The sequence below is a fragment of the Poecilia reticulata genome, chromosome 18 (genome assembly GCF_904066995.2).
Source record: "Poecilia reticulata chromosome 18, P_reticulata-male-v2, whole genome shotgun sequence".
Lineage (NCBI taxonomy): Eukaryota > Metazoa > Chordata > Actinopteri > Cyprinodontiformes > Poeciliidae > Poecilia > Poecilia reticulata.
In genome coordinates, this window is record NC_088847.1 from 24,324,709 (window position 1) to 24,342,664 (window position 17,956).

General features: G+C 46.4%; 1 protein-coding gene across 2 annotated transcripts; it reads right to left on the reverse strand.

The window, feature by feature from the left end:
* Nucleotides 1-89: 89 nt before the first annotated feature.
* LOC108166029 (uncharacterized) lies at nt 90-16,466 on the reverse strand. Of its 2 annotated transcripts, XM_081599786.1 has the most exons (9): nt 16,264-16,465; nt 7,345-7,692; nt 7,162-7,272; nt 6,685-7,020; nt 4,393-4,734; nt 3,385-3,720; nt 2,972-3,310; nt 2,682-2,757; nt 90-1,057 (listed from the first exon to the last, which is right to left on the reverse strand). In XM_081599786.1, exons 1-9 carry the CDS (start codon nt 16,319-16,321, stop codon nt 1,009-1,011), a joined length of 1,995 nt encoding a protein of 664 aa, XP_081455912.1. In that variant the 5' UTR covers nt 16,322-16,465; the 3' UTR covers nt 90-1,008. The 2 variants fall into 2 exon arrangements, with proteins under 2 accessions (XP_081455912.1, XP_081455911.1); XM_081599785.1 differs by having other exon boundaries at nt 7,162-7,692; nt 16,264-16,466.
* Nucleotides 16,467-17,956: the final 1,490 nt, after the last annotated feature.

Consider the following 17,956-nt stretch of genomic DNA (forward strand, 5'->3'; position numbering starts at 1 on the left):
AATATGGGTTCATTTCTGCCAGTGATGTTAAAACATTAAATGGATCCTGATGGTTTTGAGTTTAAATGATTCATAGTTTAATCATCACATCATTTATTACATATAATCATCATAATTAGTCTAATCAGCAGTTTTTATATCACATTCTTAGTATAAATCATAAATTCATCTGTTTTAGTTCATTATAAAACTAATCATGTCTGTTTTATATATAGATATTATATGAAATGTGTGAATTTTTATAATCAAATCTGCTGATTGATCCTGGGTCAGAGGTCAGAGGTCAGCAGAGCTCTGAGGGTTCAGACAGACGGCTGATGAACGTTGGTTCTTCGTCTTCAGTAAAATGTTTCCGTATGAAATTAAAATCTGTTTTTCTCCTTCGTGTCTTTAATTGATTCTCATGTTGCTCCAAAATCCACAAAACTTTGGCTGGACGTTCGTTGGACTGTCCATGTGGGACGTAGAGCTGGACGTTCGTTGGACTGTCCATGTGGGACGTAGAAACACTGACCTAGAGACAGCAGCGGATCCAGCATGTTGGCAGGGTTAGGGACGGGGTTGCCATGGTTACACGTTTCCAAACGGGCTTCATGGACAACCAGGACCTCAGTATCAGTGGACCTGGAGACCTGGAGACCTGGAGTCCTGGAGACGTGGAGTCCTGGAGTCCTGGAGACCTGGAGACCTGGACCTGTCTTAGTCCAGGCTGGTTGGATGTAGATGTAGAGCGTGTAGAGTGGCTCCCCAGGAGAGGAACCAACCGTTGCCGGTCCAGAGGAAGGAGAACCTCTGACTGGGTCGGTCTGACCTCTGACCTCTGAGGAGGTCGGACCGACGTTTGTCCTTCCAGAGTTAAAGTTTCCTCAGAGACATCAGGCTGTGTGAGACTGAAACGTCTGATGATCCTGGAGGTTCTGGGTTCACTGGAGCCGGTACCGTTTGGTACCAAACATGTTCTGAAGACATCCAGAGCCGACCCAGAAGAACCGAGGCCCGATCCAGAGGTCAGTCCTGATTCATCGATGGGTTCAAGACGTCGAGCAGCTGGACGTTCCTGAAACAACGAGACGTTCAGTCAGGAGACGCTGGACTGAGACACGATGCTGTCCACAGAACCAGAACACGGTCAGTCGGTCGGTCTGTTGGTCTGTCGGTCGGTCGGTCAGTCAGTCTGCAGAGGAGAGGATAAAAACTGGTCACCTGTTCTCCATCAGTTCATCTGGAATATTTAAACCTGGCAGCAAAAGGAGCAAAAGGTTTACAGCCTCACCAACAAACCTTCATGACAGAAATATGAACTCAGGATGCAGAGATCTCTGAGGATCTGTAAGGATCTCTGAGGATCTTTAAGGATCTCTGAGGATCTTTAAGGATCTTTAAGGATCTCTGTGGATCTCTGAGGATCTCTAAGGATCTGTAAGGATCTCTGAGGATCTGTAAGGATCTCTGAGGATCTTTAAGGATCTCTGAGGATCTTTAAGGATCTCTGTGGATCTCTGAGGATCTCTAAGGATCTCTGAGGATCTTTAAGGATCTTAAGGATCTCTGTGGATCTCTGAGGATCTCTAAGGATCTGTAATGATCTCTGAGGATCTGTAAGGATCTCTGAGGATCTGTAAGGATCTCTGAGGATCTTTAAGGATCTCTGAGGATCTTTAATGATCTCTGAGGATCTTTAAGGATCTTTAAGGATCTCTGTGGATCTCTGAGGATCTCTGAGGATCTGTAAGGATCTGTAAGGATCTGTAAGGATCTCTGAGGATCTGTAAGGATCTCTGAGGATCTTTAAGGATCTCTGAGGATCTTTAAGGATCTCTGTGGATCTCTGAGGATCTCTAAGGATCTGTAAGGATCTGTAAGGATCTCTGAGGATCTTTAAGGATCTTTAAGGATCTCTGTGGATCTCTGAGGATCTCTAAGGATCTGTAATGATCTCTGAGGATCTGTAAGGATCTCTGAGGATCTTTAAGACCTCTGAGGATCTCTAAGGATCTGTAAGGATCTCTGAGGATCTTTAAGGATCTCTGAGGATCTTTAAGGATCTCTGAGGATCTGTAAGGATCTCTGAGGATCTTTAAGGATCTCTGAGGATCTCTGACCGTCAGTTAAAGGCCGTCAGCTAAAGGCCGTCAGCTAAAGGCCGTTAGCTAAAGGCCATCAGCTCCTCTGATGGGTCCTGGGGGTTTTGGCTCCTTCAGAGGTTTTCACATGGTCCTCCAGCTAAATACGTGAGTCTGCACTTGGGTCCCAGTGGAAGAGAACCAGCAGTTTGATTTATGGGACTTTTGTAACGTCAGTAGTGATGATCTGCAGTTCAAAGGGCCTTCAGCTGCTGAATGCTGGGAGAACATTTCATCTACCACAGACTGCATTCACCCTCTGACCACGGAGAGCTACTGGGAGTAGCCACAGCTGCCCTGGGGCAGAACAGTCTGACAGAGGCCAGGCTGTCAGGCACTTCGCCCCCTGCTGAGCATCACCAGCAGGGGGCGCCTGACCTAAATACAACGACAGAGATGGACGGAGTGGGGAGTCAGTCAGGCCATGAGGGAACATGGACCCACTGCCCAGTGGGGAACAAACATGTCAGCAAAGAACAGATCATCTCTGATGATAGCCAATCAGAACAGATCATCTCTGATGATAGCCAATCAGATGGTAGGACACAGGACACCTACTCTGCAGGAGGATCTCTGGATGTTTTCCTCTTCCAGCCCCTCAGCAGTCGGTCAGTGAACCTGCCGTCCGGCGGTTCTGCAGACAGACCAGAAGGACATCAGCTCATCATTCAGTGGCTGAAGCTCCACCTGCAGCTACCTGTGACCATGTTGACCCTGGTTTACAGGAAGTCTACAGGGAACCGGGTCCAGCTGGACGGGTCCTTCTCTCCAGAACATGAACCATCAGACCGGTGGGTTTTGCCCTGTTGGGTCCGATCTGACTGGTTCCACCTGGAGCATCTACTGACCTCCAACGCTGAGCGTCACCATTTTGGTCTGCAGGATCTGGTCCCCGCTGTAGACGCAGCATTTGTAGAGGCCGTTGTCTTTAGGACGGGGACGCTTCAGGACCAGGCTGAGGTCTCCAGACGCCAGCAGGTCCTTGTCCATCTCTGTGCGTCCATGGTAACGCAGGACCTGCTGGGCTGAGTGAATCTCTCCATTCCTAAAGGAGACGATCTCGGTCTGTCTGCAGTCCGGCCGGGTCCACTCCACCCTGACGTCCTCGTCCAGAGGAGCAGGGATTTTAAAAGGAAGGGTCACCGATGGGTCCCCATCTGTGACCTTCACGATCTCCAACTGGAAACCTGAAGGTCAGAGCAGCAGGTGAGCAGAGAAACCAGATGGTGTCTAGTGAGGAAGAGGAGCTGCCTTCACTGACCTCTGAGTCTGAGGACCACCACTGTCTGCCGGAGGATGTTCCCCCGCTGATCCCAGACGGAGCCGATATAAACCCCATCAGTTAGAGAGACGTTGCTGATGGTCAGGCTGCAGTTTCCAGTCGTCAGCAGGTCTTCATCCATCATGTGGCCTTCATGGACCCGACCCTGTGCTGGCGAGTCCTGGTCTTTGGAGTATCTGCAGAGCAGCCGGTTCCCTTGGTCTGACAGCCTCCAGTCCACAGCAGAGGCTTCAGCCAGCAGCTGAGGCGGCGCCTGAAAGGGAAGGACGGCCGACCTGCAGCCGACCTCCAGAGAAACCTTCTCCACCTGGTGGACTGAGAGCAGAGCAGTAGGTTAGACATGACGCGTTTACTGACCCTAGTGGTGCGTTTACTGACCCCGGTGATGCGTTTACTGACCTCAGTGATGCGTTTAATGACCTCAGTGATGCGTTTAATGACCTCTGTGGTGCGTTTACTGACCTCAGTGATGCGTTTAATGACCTCAGTGATGCGTTTAATGACCTCGGTGATGCGTTTACTGACCTCTGTGGTGCGTTTACTGACCTCAGTGATGCGTTTACTGACCCCGGTGATGCGTTTACTGACCTCAGTGATGCGTTTACTGACCTCAGTGATGCGTTTAATGACCTCGGTGATGCGTTTACTGACCTCTGTGGTGCGTTTACTGACCTCAGTGATGCGTTTACTGACCTCCGTGATGCGTTTACTGACCCCGGTGATGCGTTTACTGACCTCAGTGATGCGTTTACTGACCTCAGTGATGCGTTTAATGACCTCGGTGATGCGTTTACTGACCTCTGTGGTGCGTTTACTGACCTCAGTGATGCGTTTAATGACCTCCGTGATGCGTTTACTGACCCCGGTGATGCGTTTAATGACCTCTGTGGTGCGTTTACTGACCTCTGTGGTGCGTTTACTGACCTCTGTGGTGCGTTTACTGACCCTAGTGGTGCGTTTACTGACCCCGGTGTTAGCGGTACCAACCTTTGACATTGAGCATCAGGACTTTCCGTTTCAGAATCTTCTCGTCTTCGTCGCTGTAGACGGTGCAGATGAAGACGCCGCCGTCTGCCAGTCGGGGGCAGTTCAGGGTCAGGCTGAGGTCTCCGGTCCTCAGAGCATCAGGATTCATCTCGGTCCGGTTCAGATACTCCTGGTTCTGTCTGGCTGACTGGTTCTGACCGCTCTGGTGCTCGTGGACTGAGCCGTGTTTGTCAGCGCGGCTCCACACCACTTTGCTGTCTGCAGGCAGGTCAGCTGCGGTTTTAAAAGGCAGCAGGACAAACGCTGCTCTGTCTGCGACCTCCAGCTCCTCCATCAGGCTCTCTGTAGGAGGAGAACCCGGACAGAACCAGAACAGAACCATTTCAGCCCAGATACTGGTTCTGAACCGGCCTCACCACCGCTAATAAAAAGCTAGCTGCGCTAACCTAAAGCGCTAATCATAAACTGCTAATGCTACAACATTTGGAGGAAACTCAGTTCAGCTGCTGGTTTTCACAGTTTCCTTCTGTCAGTCACGACCCAAAGCTGGTGACCATAGATAAGGGCAGGTCATAGGTCATAGGTCATAGGTCAGCTGGTAACCTGAGAGCTTTTGGCTCAGGTCTCTTCACCAGGAGGAGCGTTCCAGAACCAGCGTTCCAGAACCAGCGCCATGTGTTGAGGTGAGGCCGACTATTTCTAGCCGGAACCTCTCAGCCTCGCACACTAGCTCCGGTTCCTTCCCCACCAGAGAGGTGACGTTCCACGTCCCAAGAGCTTCTGCAGCCGAGGATCAGACCGCCAGGGTCCCCTCCCTCGGCTGCCGCCCGTAACACAATGCACCCGACCCAAGTGAAGGTGACCCATGTTTCCTGATTGGGCTGAAGAGGCCTGAGCCACAAGGCATTTGCCTGAGTGCTAAAGGTGTGCCGATCGATCGGTCACAGATCATAATCGGGCCGATTTCTGTGAATATGATCGGTGATCGGCGATCATTGGCTCTTGTTGCCGATCACCTGCATCTCATTTCTCAGCCTGCCTGTGCAGCTGGTCTCCTCTTTCCTTCACTCTGCAAACGCGCAGCAACAAATCCTAAGCGATGTGGAACTATAACTATAACGCACTGAGTGAATGGGGAAGTTTGCGTGTTGCGGCGGAAAATTGAAGCAGGTCAAAATGCATCAACACAACGAAGCTAATACGACATAAAAACAATGCCATACTTGACGGAGTTTGGCTACATCGAGGCTCACTGCAGTAAAAAGACATGGAGGATCAGATAGCAGGTAAAGCAGCACAGCTACAAACACTCACCCAGATTAGCATGACGGTCAGAAAGCTAAACAAATAAAATGATTTAAGTCTTGGAGCTGCGATGTAAGACGCTGGTTCTGCTCTCGCTGTTGAACCGCTGCTACGCTACAGGTAGTAATATTTGACTGACGTAGCGCCGCTTCTGCTCCACCTGGTAGTGACTCTCACACCGAACCTCAGCTTAAAGCTGCAGCATCTAACCTAAAAAATACATTTTACATACGTATTAAAACTTTCGCTGTCCTAACATGAGACAGATAATCTCTAAAAAATAATCGATCTCCTCCCTGCTCTGCATAATTACTCTGCTCAGTCAGAAACAGCCAATCAGAGCTAGCAGTAATCAGCTAGCCGCCATGCTAACAGGAAGTTTTCATTCAGTAACTCTGGATTGTTTATTGTAATGGATCCTGTTTTTGCCTTTGAATGTTAAGTTTTATACTTTAATGTTTTGGCAATGTTGAGGTTTTATTTTGGCTCTTCAGAGCCTCCATATGTTATCAGTCTGTTAAAGATAGTTTTACTGATAGCAGGACAATTTGCAGAATGCCTGTTTTGTTTAGTTTTCTTCTTGGAAAAAGTTATTAAAACAAGTTTTTGTCTAAATTAAGGTGAATTCATGGTTCCTTTTCCCACATAAAGTAACCGGTAGTGTTTATGATAAAATAATAATAATGATTATGTGATCGGTATCGGTGATCGGCGATCAGCCCTCGGGGTGATCGGTAACGATATCGGCAGAAAAAAACCTGATCGGCACATCTCGCCTGAGTGCGCCACCTACAGGCGCACTTCCTGCTACTCATCAAAAGGCCTCTAGGCGGCTCTTCGTCACCTTGGACCTGTTGGCCATGGGTGACCCTCCAATGGGATGTTTCATGATGAAAACAGGATATAAATATATCTTTATTGGGTTTAAGAATTAAACGGTGGTGGAAATGTACATTAACGCTGAAATGTGGTGTCAGACTGACTGACCTTTGACCCTGAGAGTCACAGCCTTCTGCAGCAGCTTTGCTGCCCCTCTGGAGACCACGCAGGCGTAGACCCCCGAGTCGTCCAGCTGGGGCGCCCTGAGGGTCAGGCTGAGGTCTCCGGTCTGCTGCAGGTCTGCCTTCATCTTGGTCCGGCCCAGGTAGACGCCCTGCTGTTGGTCCGATCGGGTCTGGCCGTTCTCAAACACCTGGATCCTGACGTTCGCCCGGTCCGAACGGCTCCACTCCACTCGGACGTTGTGGAGACGTCTCTGAGTTTTCACCGGCAGCAGGACAGACTTCAGCCCCTCCCTGACCTCCACCGTCTCAGACGGAAGCACTGAGAAGAAACAGAACATGGCGGAGAGCGTGAAGTCCAGCGAGCCGCAGATCCAGAACCGGTGCAGAACCTCGGGTTGGGCTGGGGAGTCTGCAGGTTCTGCAGCCTGTCAGACACCAGCTGGTTCAGTGACCAACATACCTGCTGTCAGCTTCTTTTTCCATCTGTAGTACAAAACAACAGCAACGACCACCAGAACCACCAGAACCACCGGAACCACCAGAACCCAGAGCCAGACTGGAGCAGGAGCCTCTGAAACATCATGAACACAGAGCGGTTCTGAACGCCTCCCAGCACATGCAGAGCATCCAGAGAAGCACTGACCTTTGACCTGCAGCTGCACGGCCTCCTGGTGCAGCTCCTCTCCCAGCCGCCGCACCGTGCAGGTGAAGGTGCTGCTGTCGGTGAAGGCGGGTTTCCTCAGGGTCAGGCTGAGGTCACCGGTCTGCAGGGCGTCCTCCGTCATGGCCGTCCGGCCTCTGTAGCGCTGGTTCTGGTCCCTCAGGTAATCACCGTCCGGCTGGCGAACATGGACCGTCGGGATCCGCAAGTCGTCTTGGTCCCAAACGGCTGTAGAACCATCGGACTCTGAAGGTTCTACCCGACAGGGCAGCTGGACAGACTCCGCCCCCTCAAACACCTCCACCTGGAGCCCCGAGGCATGCTGGGAAACTGAGGACAGAGACAGGAGACTATGTGATGACAGCTGATGGACATCTGAGACACGTAGCAGGAGGAACTCCTCCATCCAGAAACGGATCTGGTTCTGGTTCCTGACTCAGAGGGATGCAGAACCAAGCAGAGAGAAGCAGCAGCATCAGATTATAACGTCTCTCTGCCAGGATTCCTGACTGACCGAGCAGACGGATTTAAAGAGCAGCAGGAAAAGGAAGGAGGATCAGCAGAGGAGATTATGATAATCAGAGATTATGATCAGCAGATTATGATCAGCAGATTATGATCAGACGGATCATCAGGACGTTATGAAGCTTCGGCTCTGCAGACGTTAAACTGCTGGCAGGAAGTTTATGACATCAGCAGCTGTTCAGAGTTCACCCTCAGCTGTTCCTGATCATGTTGTGATGTCATCAGTTATGCTGTTGGTAGGATCCATAATCCATGTCTGGATTATAGATCCAGGTAGAGCAGAACCAGAGAACCGGGCCTCTGATTCATCAAGTCCAGTTTAGCACATTTCAGCAACAAAGCAGTTCAAAATGTTTTACATCATAAAAATATAATATATTATGAAACAACCAATAAACATTACATTAAAAAGCCATTTTCTAATATACTGATCAATATTTCATTGATTATTAATCAAATCAGCTCCAACCAGCTGGGATTTAGTCTGAAACTCTGAGTTTCAACTGATTTTCAGTTTTCTAGAAGGGCAGATCCAGGTGGTGTAGAACCAGGTGGTTTAGATCCAGGTGGTGTAGAACCAGGTGGTGTAGATCCAGGTGGTGTAGAACCAGGTGGTGTAGAACCAGATGGTGTAGAACCAGGTGGTGTAGAACCAGATGGTGTAGAACCAGGTGGTTTAGATCCAGGTGGTGTAGAACCAGGTGGTGTAGAACCAGATGGTGTAGAACCAGGTGGTGTAGAACCAGATGGTGTAGAACCAGGTGGTGTAGAACCAGATGGTGTAGAACCAGGTGGTGTAGATCCAGGTGGTGTAGAACCAGGTGGTGTAGAACCAGATGGTGTAGAACCAGGTGGTGTAGATCCAGGTGGTGTAGATCCAGGTGGTGTAGAACCAGGTGGTGTAGATCTAGTTGGTGTAGATCCAGGTGGTGTAGAACCGGGTGGTGTAGATCCAGGTGGTGTAGATCCAGGTGGTGTAGATCCAGGTGGTGTAGAACCAGGTGGTGTAGAACCGGGTGGTGTAGATCTAGTTGGTGTAGATCCAGGTGGTGTAGAGCCAGGTGGTGTAGATGCAGGTGCTGTAGATCCAGGTGGTGTAGATCCAGATGGTGAAGAACCAGGTGGTGTAGAACCAGGTGGTGTAGATCCAGGTGGTGAAGAACCGGGTGGTGTAGATCCAGGTGGTGTAGATCTAGATGGTGAAGAACCAGGTGGTGTAGATCCAGGTGCTGTAGATCCAGGTGGTGTAGATCCAGATGGTGAAGAACCAGGTGGTGTAGATCCAGGTGGTGTAGATCCAGATGGTGTAGATCCAGGTGGTGGAGAACCAGGTGGTGTAGAACCAGGTGGTGTAGATCCAGGTGGTGTAGAACCAGGTGGTGTAGATCTAGTTGGTGTAGATCCAGGTGGTGTAGAACCGGGTGGTGTAGATCCAGGTGGTGTAGAACTAGTTGGTGTAGAACTAGTTGGTGTAGATCCAGGTGGTGTAGATCCAGGTGGTGTAGATCCAGGTGGTGTAGATCCAGGTGGTGTAGAACCAGGTGGTGTAGAACTAGTTGGTGTAGAACTAGTTGGTGTAGAACTAGTTGGTGTAGATCCAGGTGGTGTAGATCCAGGTGGTGTAGATCCAGGTGGTGTAGATCCAGGTGGTGTAGAACCAGGTGGTGTAGATCTAGTTGGTGTAGATCCAGGTGGTGTAGAACCGGGTGGTGTAGATCCAGGTGGTGTAGAACTAGTTGGTGTAGAACTAGTTGGTGTAGATCCAGGTGGTGTAGATCCAGGTGGTGTAGAACCAGGTGGTGTAGATCCAGGTGCTGTAGATCCAGGTGGTGTAGATCCAGATGGTGAAGAACCAGGTGGTGTAGAACCAGGTGGTGTAGATCCAGGTGGTGTAGAACCGGGTGGTGTAGATCCAGGTGGTGTAGATCCAGGTGGTGTAGAACCAGGTGGTGTAGAACCGGGTGGTGTAGATCTAGTTGGTGTAGATCCAGGTGGTGTAGATCCAGGTGGTGTAGATCCAGGTGGTGTAGATCCAGGTGTGTAGAACCAGGTGGTGAAGAACCGGGTGGTGTAGATCTAGTTGGTGTAGATCCAGGTGGTGTAGATCCAGGTGGTGTAGATGCGGGTGGTGTAGATCCAGGTGGTGTAGATCTAGGTGGTGTAGATCCAGGTGGTGTAGATCCAGGTGGTGTAGATCCAGGTGGTGTAGATCTAGATGGTGAAGAACCAGGTGGTGTAGATCCAGGTGCTGTAGATCCAGGTGGTGTAGATCCAGATGGTGAAGAACCGGGTGGTGTAGATCCAGGTGCTGTAGATCCAGGTGGTGTAGATCCAGGTGGTGTAGATCTAGATGGTGAAGAACCAGGTGGTGTAGATCCAGGTGCTGTAGATCCAGGTGGTGTAGATCCAGGTGGTGTAGATCTAGATGGTGAAGAACCAGGTGGTGTAGATCCAGGTGCTGTAGATCCAGGTGGTGTAGATCCAGAGGGTGAAGAACCGGGTGGTGTAGATCCAGGTGGTGAAGAACCGGGTGGTGTAGATCCAGGTGGTGTAGAACCAGGTGGTGTAGATCCAGGTGGTGTAGATCCAGGTGGTGAAGAACCGGGTGGTGTAGATCCAGGTGGTGTAGATCCAGGTGCTGTAGATCCAGGTGGTGTAGATCCAGGTGGTGTAGATCTAGATGGTGAAGAACCAGGTGGTGTAGATCCAGGTGCTGTAGATCCAGGTGGTGTAGATCCAGATGGTGAAGAACCGGGTGGTTCTACACCCTCCTGGTTCTACTCAGGTCTCCAGCTGCAGCTCCTGGTTCGGGACTTGGGAAACCCGAGGGACGAGGACGGAAGACGGACGGACTGAACGCTAGCTTCGCTGGGTGGTGGTTTTGGCATAATCCGGGTTGTGAGTGGATCAGATGGCAAGTAGTAGTGGGGGAAGTTTGGAGGACGAGACTATGGATACAGGGTGGTGTATGGTAGAAAGTAGAAAAGGAGGAGGGGGAAAAGATAAGACAAGAAAGGAAATAAGCACTGGGAAAAGATCCTTTGAAGATGAGGAAGAAGCGACTGAAGTAAGGAAGAAAATAATGACGGAAGAGTTTAAAGTAATACTAAAATTTAAGACTGGACAGGATATGGTTGGAGTGAGCCCTATTTATCGAATGGACTTAAGAGAGCTATTGGAGAAGTCGAACTAGCTAAAGTCCTAAGAGATGGAAACCTGCTCATCATTTGTAAAAATGCTGAACAAAAGAACAAGGCTCTAAAACTTCAAATGGTGTGTAAAAAAGAAGTGACGGAAAGGAAGGTTGTTGGAGAAGAGAAAGGAGTTAGAGGAGTTATATCAGGAATACCGATAGGAGAGAATTTGGAGGAGCTGAAGAAAATAATTAAAGGAGGGGAAGTAACAAACATCAAACGCCTACAGGCCTTCAGGAATGGAGAGAAAACGGACAGTACATCTGTACTACTGGTCTTCAAAGATCGAGTTCTGCCTGATAAGGTAATGGTTGGATACTTGAGTTTCAATGTAAGGCAGTATATTCCACCACCGATCAGGTGCTTCAAATGCCAAAGATTTGGACATATTGCAGATGTGTGTAAAGGGAGACAGAGGTGGGAGATGTGGAGGAGAACATCCATATGGTGAGTGTGGAAATAATCCTATCAAATGTTGCAATTGTGGAGGAAATCACACTGCAGCATTTGCAGGATGCATGATAAGAAAAGAGGCAGCTGAAATTCAAAAAGTAAAAACTGAAAAGAGAGTTACTTATGCTGAGGCAGTGAAACAGGTGAAGAATAATGATAGTGCTCCAAAAATTAACTATGAGAGAAAGACAGTGGCAGACAACAACCAGGGTAACGTTACGTTAGAAAAATTATACCCTTCCTGGCATACATCATTAATTGCTCAGAACAGGCAAAAAATAAAACAGAAAAAATAACAATTATAGTGAAAGCAGCTGCAAAGTTTTTCAAGGTTAAAGATTTATCTTGGGAAAGAATTCATGATGAACTGCGACAGGGTGAAGGAACATCTGAACTGGAGGCGTCTCAAACCATTACATAATTATAATTTTACAGTGGAACGCTTGCAGTTTAATATCAAACGGTCAAGAATTTCATAAATAATCTAAATCCAAAGCCAGATATAATATGCATTCAGCAAACATGGCTCAAACCATCATTACAGTTTAGTATTCAGGGTTATTCAGTTTCACCTAAAGACAGAGGAGTGGAGGAGGATGTGCTATATTTGTAAAATCCGACTTAAAATTTATTCAGCTACAAATAGTATCTGACTTAGAAATTATAGCCATTGAAGTTTGGACAGATACTGAGAATACTAAAATAATAAATTTTTATAATCCTTGTAAACAGTTATAAAAATGTAAACTAGAATCAATCTTAGGAAACTGGAGAGGGAAAATAGTTTGGTGTGGGGATTTTAATGCACATAGCACTTTATGGGGAGATCAGGATGATTATAATGGAGGAGTGGTAGAAGAGTTGATTGAAGAAAAGGAGTTGGTTGCTTTAAACAATGGTGAAAGCACTCGGGTTGATTTTATGAGGGGTAAAGAATCTGCCATTGATCTGACCTTGGTCTCTCAATCTATTGCTGGTTTATGCAGATGGAAAGTATTTAAAGAAAACACAATAGGGAGTGATCACTATCCAATTTTTGTTAATATAGGTATAAATCCAAAGCAAGGTCAGACAAAATTTGAAGGAAGATGGAAATTTGAGAAGGCAGATTGGGATAAATTTGAAATATTGAGCGAGGCTAACTTAAAAAATGTAGATATGAATAGACCAATAAATGAGTTGAATTTAGAAATTAGCAAATGTATAATTAATTCAGCCAAATTAGGTATACCCAGAAGTAGTGGTAATAGAAAAAAGAAGATAGTTCCCTGGTGGACTCCAGAATGCTCAATAGCAATTAAACAAAGAAATAAGGCTTTTAAGACACTTAAGAAAGTAATTTGCTTCCAACATCTAATAAGTTATAAAAAGAAACAGGCAGAAGTCAGAAAAATTATAAGAAATGCAAAACGAGATTATTGGAGGAAATACTGTGAATCCTTGGGGAAAAAGACTGCATTAGACAGGGTTTGGAATAGTATTAAAAAAATGTCTGGAAATTCCAAAGAGTTTGTTATTCCAGCAATAAAAGATAATGGAAATATTATTATAGACAATAAAATGAAAGCTGAGGTAGTGGCGAAAGTTTTTGCAAAAGTTCATAGTACAGAGAATTTAGATACTAAAGAGAGGCTAGGATGTGAAACAACTAAAGAGCGAAATATTGAGTTAATTCATAATGATGAAGAGTATGAGGATTTTATTAATATGAAATTTTCCTTGTTTGAATTAAATAGAGCTCTGAGGCATTCTAATAAATCAATGCCTGGTAATGATCAAATTACGTACAATATGTTAAATAAACTTAGTGATGTGAGTAAAGAAATAATTCTAAAGTTTTATAATAAAGGTTGGAAGGAAGGTATAGTGCCCGATAAATGGAAAGAAGCTATCATAATCCCTATTTGTAAACCTGGAAAAGATCCAAGTTTAGCTGAAAGTTATAGACCAATAGCCCTAACGTCGTGTCTGGGTAAAGTTATGGAAAAAATGGTAAATAACAGGCTAATCTATTTCGTTGAATCAAAGGAGAAGATAAAAGCTTACCAATTTGGCTTTAGGAAAGGCAGAAGCACAACTGATCCAGCAGTGTGTCTGGAACATGAAATTAGACGGGCCCAGATCAACAAAGAGAGTGTGATAGCAGTCTTTTTAGATGTGGAAAAAGCTTGTGACATGCTATGGAAAGAAGGACTGCTGATTAAATTAAAACAAATAGGCGTAAGGGGAAAAATATATAGATGGATTGAAAATTTCTTAACCGAAAGAACTATTAGAGTTAAAATAGGCGGAGAAATAAGTTCTAAATATCTCGTTGAAAATGGTACTCCTCAAGGCAGCATTATAAGTCCTATGTTATTCAGTATAATGATTAATGATATCTTTAATAATATAGATAAATATTTTGGTGTCTCACTATTTGCTGATGATGGCATCATTTGGAAAAGAGGGAAAAACACTGAATTTATGAACAGGAAAGTGCAGGAAGCCCTAAATAGGGTAGAAGCCTGGGCTTTAGAATGGGGATTCAGGTTCTCAACATTTAAATCTAAGTATGTTGTTTTCACAAGAAGGAAGGTGAACACTAATGTGGACCTTAAATTATATGGGAATATTATAGAAAGGAAAGAACAAATTAAATATTTGGGCATATGGTTTGACAAAAAACTAACATGGAAAATGCATATAGATAAAATAGTGGAAAAAAGTTAAAGAATTTTAAATATTATGAGATGCCTAAGAGGCAGAGAATGGGGAGCAGACAGGAAAGCATTAAAGACAATTTACATCGGACTAATTCGTTCTATTTTTGATTATGGATGTATTCTATATAACTCAGCTTCCGGTAGTCTATTGACAAAAATAGATAAAATACAATATCAGGCGCTAAGACTTTGCTGCGGAGCGATGAAGACAACTCCAGTTTCAGCTCTACAGGTTGAGATGGGTGAGATGCTGCTGGAGCTCAGGAGAGATCAATTAGCCTTAACATATTGGGCAAATATTAGAGGACATAATGAGAGCCACCCTCCATGTATAACATTACAACCTTGTCAAGAGAAAGAAAAAAAGCAAATTAATAGTTTTGGATGGATAATTTTAGATAAAGTCTATAATATAGGGATTGATAAATACTTAATTAGTCCAGTGGTTGTTACTCCTGTCATTCCATTATGGGCTTGTGATCAGGCTGAAGTTGATTTAAAACTGCTGGAAAGGGGAAGAAAATTGGAAAAGAATGAAGTGAAAAATTATATTTAAAAAAAATATGTAGGTTATATTCAAATATACACAGATGCCTCAAAAATGGTAAATAATCAAGTTGGTATATCATTTATTGCTCCAGATTTAAACTTTATGAAGAATAAAAGAATAAATAATAAACTGGCAGTGTATACAGGTGAACTCATGGTAATATTAATGGCATTAGAATGGATTGAGGAAATAAAAAAAAGAGAATGTTTAATTTGTTCAGACTCCAGTAGTGCATTAATGAGTATCCAAATGGCAAATTCAGAGTCAAGGCAAGATATTATATTGGATATAATTAACTTAATCTCCAGGATCAAAAACCAGGGCACGCAGGTCAAATTAGTTTGGATTCCTGCCCACATTGGCGTAGTAGGAAACGAGTTAGCAGATAGCTTTGCTAAGAGTGCCGCAAGAAAGGAAACTGTTGATTGGAATATTAAGATAAGTAAAAAAGAGATTAAAAATATTATAAAGGATTATGTCAACAGAGAATGGCAAGAACAGTGGGAAAGAGGAGAAAAAGGAAGATTTTACTATAATATCCAAAAAAAAGTTGGAGAATGTAGGAAAGATAACAGAAGAAAAAATGAAGAAGATGTTATTTCTAGAATTAGGTTTGGACACACAGGACTAAATAATACCCTTAAGTTAATTAACAAACATAGCACAGGTTGTTGTCAGTGTGGTGAATTAGAAACAGTACAGCACATTTTCTTAGAATGCAATAAATATGTACGGGAAAGAGAGATTCTACGGAGAGAATAAAAAAAATAAAAATAATTTGAATATTAGAGAGTTGTTTCAGAGATCATCAGGGGATATAGTTTTTGATAGTATTTTTAGTTTTCTTAGAAGGACGGGTCTTATGAGAAGGATATAAGCTTCTGATCCAAACTCCAACCTGGAAGGTGGCGGTAATGCACCTTAAAGTTGTTTGCCAACCGCCATAAAACCAAAAAGAAGAAGAAGCTCCTGGTTCGTCTCTCTGACCTGCTGCAGGAATATGTAATAATTCCTCTGATCATTTTTCATGTTAATCCAGGCTGTAATCTGTCCTGATTAACATCATTAATATGCAAACGTTTCTAAATGTTCTGCTCTTCTTCTGCACTGGAATAATCCTGAAATTAATCCAGTTTTATGGATATTTTACAGATTATATTCCCAGCTTTATGAGCTTTATTTTGAAGTTCTCTCTAATGTTTACAGTCAGGTGACCAGATTTATTCATTTGGACAGAAACTATCCTCACTATGATCAACCTGCTGATTTTAGATTTACAGATTTATTTCAGAAACACAGCAAACCACCGGAGCTTTTATTTTGAAAGTTCTGACATATGACCCGAACTTTTCCAGAACCTCAGGTTCGTTTAGTTTTAAACTTCCAGATTCTGGGTTCCCCGGTACCGGGCTGATTACCGGTCCGCTCCTGGTTCCGAGTGTGTTGGGTTCATACCGAGCAGGACGTCACTTACCGAGCAGAACCGGAACCAGGACCGGGACCAGAACCACCAGCTGCTGCTGCAGAAGCATCTCAGAGGTTCTGAACGTTCAGAACCAGAATCCGGCCTGCAGGTCCAGATCGGAGTTCGGGAGATTTTGAGTTTCTCCTTTCGGTTTCCAACCCTGCCGTGACGTCACAGACTGCATTCCCCGGGACTTCCGGTTTGACGTCTGAAAACTTCCCAGGCTGAACCAGATTTAATACTTTATTTGTTCCTGATTTTCATATTCCTGCTTGTTGGTTTCAGGAGGAACAGGGTCAAAGGTCAAACCCGATTTCCATCATTGGAGAAGAAGTGGAGGAGATGAGGAATATAAAAACCTGGATTTTCATCTGGACAAGAGGAAGGGAGAGAGAGAGAGAGAGAGAGAGAGAGAGAGAGAGAGAGAGAGAGAGAGAGAGAGAGAGAGAGAGAGAGAGAGAGAGAGAGAGAGAGAGAGAGAGAGAGAGAGGATCCTTACCCAGGAGAAAGAACCATGGGACAGAACCAGGGGACAGACCAGACCTCACTGTCCACCAGGGGACAGAACCAGGGGACAGACAGACCTCACTGTCCACCAGGGGACAGAACCAGGGGACAGACCAGACCTCACTGTCCACCAGGGGACAGACCCAGGGGACAGACCAGACCTCACTGTCCACCAGGGGACAGACCAGACCACACTGTCCACCAGGGGACAGAACCAGGGGACAGACCAGACCTCACTGTCCACCAGGGGACAGACCAGACCTCACTGTCCACCAGGGGACAGACCAGACCACACTGTCCACCAGGGGACAGAACCAGGGGACAGACCAGACCTCACTGTCCACCAGGGGACAGACCAGACCTCACTGTCCACCAGGGGACAGACCAGACCACACTGTCCACCAGGGGACAGACCAGACCTCACTGTCCACCAGGGGACAGACCAGACCTCACTATCCACCAGGGGACAGACCAGACCTCATTGTCCACCAGAGGACAGACCAGACCTCACTGTCCACCAGAGGACAGACCAGACCTCACTGTCCACCAGGGGACAGAACCAGGGGACAGACCAGACCACACTGTCCACCAGGGGACAGACCAGACCACACTGTCCACCAGGGGACAGAACCAGGGGACAGACCAGACCTCACTGTCCACCAGGGGACAGACCAGACCTCACTGTCCACCAGGGGACAGACCAGACCACACTGTCCACCAGAGGAGAGACCAGACCTCACTGTCCACCAGTGGACAGAACCAGGGGACAGACCAGACCACACTGTCCACCAGGGGACAGACCAGACCACACTGTCCACCAGGGAACAGAACCAGGGGACAGACCAGACCTCACTGTCCACCAGGGGACAGACCAGACCACACTGTCCACCAGGGGACAGAACCAGGGGACAGACCAGACCTCACTGTCCACCAGGGGACAGACCAGACCACACTGTCCACCAGGGGACAGACCAGACCCCACTGTCCACCAGAGGAGAGACCAGACCTCACTGTCCACCAGTGGACAGAACCAGGGGACAGACCAGACCACACTGTCCACCAGGGGTCAGACCAGACCTCACTGTCCACCAGGGGACAGACCAGACCACACTGTCCACCAGGGGACAGAACCAGGGGACAGACCAGACCTCACTGTCCACCAGGGGACAGACCAGACCACACTGTCCACCAGGGG